The sequence below is a fragment of the Myotis brandtii genome, unplaced genomic scaffold, assembly GCF_000412655.1.
Source record: "Myotis brandtii unplaced genomic scaffold, ASM41265v1 scaffold329, whole genome shotgun sequence".
In the NCBI taxonomy this organism is placed as follows: Eukaryota; Metazoa; Chordata; class Mammalia; order Chiroptera; family Vespertilionidae; genus Myotis; species Myotis brandtii.
The window spans coordinates 763,488-768,011 of NW_005362676.1; the positions used below are offsets into that span (position 1 = coordinate 763,488).

At 49.4% G+C, this 4,524-nt stretch overlaps 1 protein-coding gene across 1 annotated transcript; it reads left to right on the forward strand.

Moving 5' to 3' along the window:
• Nucleotides 1–894: 894 nt before the first annotated feature.
• Nucleotides 895–3,693, forward strand: TM2D3 (TM2 domain containing 3). The gene is made up of 3 exons (XM_005871081.2): nucleotides 895–1,267; nucleotides 1,887–1,962; nucleotides 2,946–3,693. Exons 1-3 carry the CDS (start codon nucleotides 1,066–1,068, stop codon nucleotides 3,109–3,111), a joined length of 444 nt encoding a protein of 147 aa, XP_005871143.1. The 5' UTR covers nucleotides 895–1,065; the 3' UTR covers nucleotides 3,112–3,693.
• Nucleotides 3,694–4,524: the final 831 nt, after the last annotated feature.

Consider the following 4,524-nt stretch of genomic DNA (forward strand, 5'->3'; position numbering starts at 1 on the left):
TACGTATGACAATATAATGTCAAGTGCCGGTAAGAAAGGCTACAAAATACGTTCAGTGTAAGTCCGCCTCTATGAATCTGTATTACAGAAGAAAAAAGCGGGAAAAAAATTAAGAGTGGGTCTCTCTGGAGAGGCTACAGGGTTTTTTCCCCTGTAATTTCCAAATATGCAACTCACAAAGAACGTGTGCTCCTGTGTAAGCAGAAAACAAAATAATGACCGCTGACAGTGGAATTGGAAACGCTGGTGTCAACAGCTCAGGCCCCCAGTGAACGCGTGCCGAGTCTCTCCCGTGGGTCTCCTGAGTTCAGTGGATTTTCTGGGGCTGCTCGTGTTGGGAGCAGCAATGACGGCCCTGGACTGTGATGGGGACATGAGGGGCGATTTGAGACTGGCGGGGCCTGGACTCCACTCCGAACTTGCAGTTCAGTGACCTTGAACAGATGTCCCACCTGTCCTCCCAGCTATGCATGGCTCTGGCTTTATAAAATTTCCTACTTTTTTGTAAAAAGCATACTTGCCTCTTATTACAAAGTTAGCCAGGTAAAAGGGATGACCTAATCTCGCCACCCTGAAATAACCGTAGTGATTTTGATGTGCCTTTCTCTAGATGTTTTTCCTATATATTTATGGGTGTATTTTTTGTTGTTGTTGTTGTTGTTCGTTGTTTTTTAATGTATTTTATTGATATTTTACAGAGAGGAAGGGAGAGGGATAGAGAGTTAGAAACATCGATGAGAGAGAAACATCGATCAGCTGCCTCCTGCACACCTCCCACTGAGGATGCGCCCGCAACCAAGGCATATGCCCTTGACTGGAATTGAACCTGGGACCCTTCAGTCCACAGGCCAACGCTCTGTCCACTGAGCCAAACCGGTTAGGGCTATGGGTGTATGTTTTTATGATCATAGGATCATACCATATATATTTGCTTTGGATATATAATGGTTTGTATCCAGATATTTTCTTGCCACTTCCTGCCAGATCATGAAGTATTTGGCACGCTTTGTGCCATATGACTGTGTAGTTTTGTGGGCATATTGATAAGCTGCTCTGTGATGACTGATGAGCTCTGTGTCCTGTGCTACGCAGGATCAGGACTTCAGATCGCAAAAACACTTCGTCATCAACATGACTTGCCGGTTTTGCTGGCAGCTCCCGGAAACCGACTACGAGTGCTCCAACTCCACCAGCTGCATGACGGTGTCCTGTCCTCGGCAGCGCTACACCGCCAACTGCACGGTGCGGGACCACGTGCATTGCCTGGGTGAGCCGGGTCCGCGGGCCTGGGGAGCAGGATGCTTTTCTCTAAGCTGCGTGTGGAACTTTAGTCAGACATTGGAGAATCCAGGTTAAATTATTTCACCAGGAGCATTTATCAGCACTTTGGAGTTAGGCCAAGCTTCATTAATACGAAAATGAACTATAAAAATCCAGAACATTTGCAATGCTCTTATCTTTTAAAATGGAGCAATAAAACAAGACAAAATCCATAAGGTATGAAGTCTAATGCTGTCACTGAATAGTTTATTAATTTTGAGAGAGAGAGAAACATTGATGTGAGACCATAACATTGATCTGCCACCTCCTGCACGCTTCCTACTGGGCATGTGCCCTGACCGGGAATTGGATCGTGACCTCCTGGTTCATAGGTTGACGCTCAACCACTGAGCCATGCTGGCCGGGCCTGATCTAACATTTAAATTTTAAATCTGCGCTTAGGGATGATCAGGTCTGTCTTCTTACCATTCACCGTAGTGGGCGTTATTGTAAGGAGGCTGAGTTTTTAGATTTTTAGTTACAAGGCCACTAGTTCAGTTAAGTCTCTGTGTAAGGGTATGTTTAGACCCATGTGTCTAAATGGAGAGCTTTCTTTTTCCTTAAAGGTAACCGGACGTTTCCCAAGATGCTGTATTGCAACTGGACCGGCGGCTACAAGTGGTCCACGGCCCTGGCTCTGAGGTGAGCTGTGTCACCAGTAAGCTAGAGGGCCGTTGGGAATTTGTTGGGGTCCGTGGAATCTTCCAGACACTGAGCTCCAACCAGCTCCTCCTTCAGACCCGAGGAAACAGCTGTGGAAAATGCTTAAGGGGTCAGAACCGGCCCTTTATGGAGTGGAATGTTACCTCTCTCCCAGGAAGCCCGCACATGACTTAGATCTTAGCACGGGAAGGAATCTTGAGTCATTTGTTCCTAACACTAAATTTTTAAAAAATATATATTGTTAGTGATTTCAGAGAGGAAGGGAGGAGAGGGAGAGAGAAACATCAATGATGAGGGATAGGAACATCATGGATCGGCTGCTTCCTGCACACCCCCTACTAGAGATTGAGCCCACAGCCCAGGCATGTGCCCTGACCAGAGATTGAACTTCGACCTCTTGGTTCACAGGTCGACGCTCAACCTGTGGGCCACGCCGCTGGGCCCTAACACTGAATGTTTAGAGATGAGTGACAAACAGCTGGACCCGGGGCAGCAGGGGCGGTGGGCTGTTTGCCTTCCAGTGCCAACTCCTGACTCGTGCTCGCACTTTGTTCTAGGGATGTGCCATTTTCCAGAATAAAATGCAAGGAGGGCATTACTTTTCTTTAAAGAGAAACCCTAGGTTTCAGTCCAGCTAAAGGTCGTATGTTTACTGTGGGCATTTTAACAGTCTGTGGCCCGTGATTACAGCTGGCCTTTGAACGACACAGGGTAGGGGTGTCAGCCCCCGCACGGTCAAAACTCCGAGTCTAACTGAAAGCCAGCCCCTCACGTACGCTGATCCCACCCCGGATCGGAGATGGAAAATACTTGGTGATGCAAAGTGTGTACTAGTCCTTGTGATCCCCCAGAGGGTTGGGGTCATGAGGTCCTTCCCAGGTGTGACCTCGCGGGGTCATGGCGCGAACCCGGCCGGGCGGTGGGGGGACATCTGGTGGACCCGGTCCTGTTTGGTGTTCCAGCATCACCCTCGGCGGCTTCGGCGCGGACCGGTTCTACCTGGGCCAGTGGAGGGAAGGCCTCGGCAAGCTCTTCAGCTTCGGCGGCCTGGGGATATGGACGCTGATCGACGTGCTGCTGATCGGCGTCGGCTACGTGGGGCCGGCAGACGGCTCTCTGTACATTTAGCGGCGATCCGTGCTTCAGGGGAGCGGCGCCTGGAAGGCCTCGGCCCGGAGGAAGTGATGTCGCGAGTGCGTATTAGTATGTGTTTAATGTACAGCATCTGTACTTGGCCTGCCTTGATGAAGGTAAAATTACAAAAGAAAAAAACACTGAACCATGCTTCTCCGGAATTTGGTTTCATTTGCCTGAGATGTATTTTTTTTCTGTGAAAAAACTGGGACTGGATTAACCTGGAGGAACGAACTCTGCAGTGACTGGAAATCGATTTCGTTCCCGTGACTTCCATTTTCTGTTGCTTAAGTCGAAGTGCATCGCTCGGATCTCGGCCTGGACGGGATGGGCCTGCAGGAGCCTTTCAGCTGTGACGCGGGAAGTGGGCGGTTTATTCTTTAGCCCAATAACGGACCACCCGCACTTCAGTGCTCCGTGAGTTTTGCGATGTCGTGTGTACGTCTGGTCTTCGTCTGACTGTTTAACGTGAACTAGAGCTTTCATGTCTGGTGGCTGTGGTTTGAACTTGATTAGTAATGTAAAAGGTGGTGAGAGGACTGAAGAATTAATAAAGTTATAACTGGCTCTAAGAAACATTGGAGACTGTTTTCTGTATTAATAGATCATCTTGAGTAATCGTAGCAGCTGTTACCATTAAGAGGTATTATGTGCCCTAGCCAGTGTGGCCTGGGGACTGAAGGGTCCTGGTTTCCATTCCGGTCAAGGGCACGTACCTCAGTTGCAGGCTCGATCCCCAGCCCTGGTTGGGGTGCATGCAGGAGGCAACCAATTGATATGTCCTCTCACATGGATGTTTCTGTCTCTCCCCCTTCCTTTCCACTCTCTCTCAAAATCAATGGAAAAATATCCTCAGGTGAGGATTAACTAAAAGAGGTGAATGTGTCTTTTTCAGGGCATCGCTCCATTCCAACAGTTGACCCTTGCACAGCACGGGGTGAGGGCGCCAATCCAGAGCGGTCGAATGTCCGCGTGTGAGTTAAGTCAGCCCTGTAGATACGGGGGGTTCCCAACTGTGGATGGAAAATACAGTTGACCCTCGAGCAACACGAGTGTGAGCTGCTTGGGTCCATTAACGTCTGCATAGCGGGGACTGCACAGTCCGGGCCCTGGTTCACTGTATTCACAGCTGGCTGGGTCGTTGGCGTACCGTGGAGTGTTCAGTGTGTTTTAGCACCACGAGTGTTTTTGAGTCCACAGATCCTTTATTGGAAAGAAAAGCAATTAAAAAAATTTTTTTTCTATTGATTTCCAGAGAGAGGAAAGGAGAGGGAGAGGAATTTCGATGTGAGAGCAAAACTTCAATCGGCTGCCTCCTGCACGCCCCCCACTGGGGATGGAGCCACAACCCGACCAGGAGTCGAACCGGCGTCCTTTCAGTGCACGGGGCGACGCCCCACCGGCTGA

Bases quoted from the DNA above. Each gene is read 5' to 3' on its own strand.
- TM2D3 (XM_005871081.2), top strand. From the start codon at position 1,066: ATGAGCTCTGTGTCCTGTGCTACGCAGGATCAGGACTTCAGATCGCAA. The intron at 1,268-1,886 runs GTGAGCCGGGTC...TTTTCCTTAAAG, and splicing joins GGACCACGTGCATTGCCTGG to GTAACCGGACGTTTCCCAAG. The intron at 1,963-2,945 runs GTGAGCTGTGTC...TTGGTGTTCCAG, and splicing joins TCCACGGCCCTGGCTCTGAG to CATCACCCTCGGCGGCTTCG.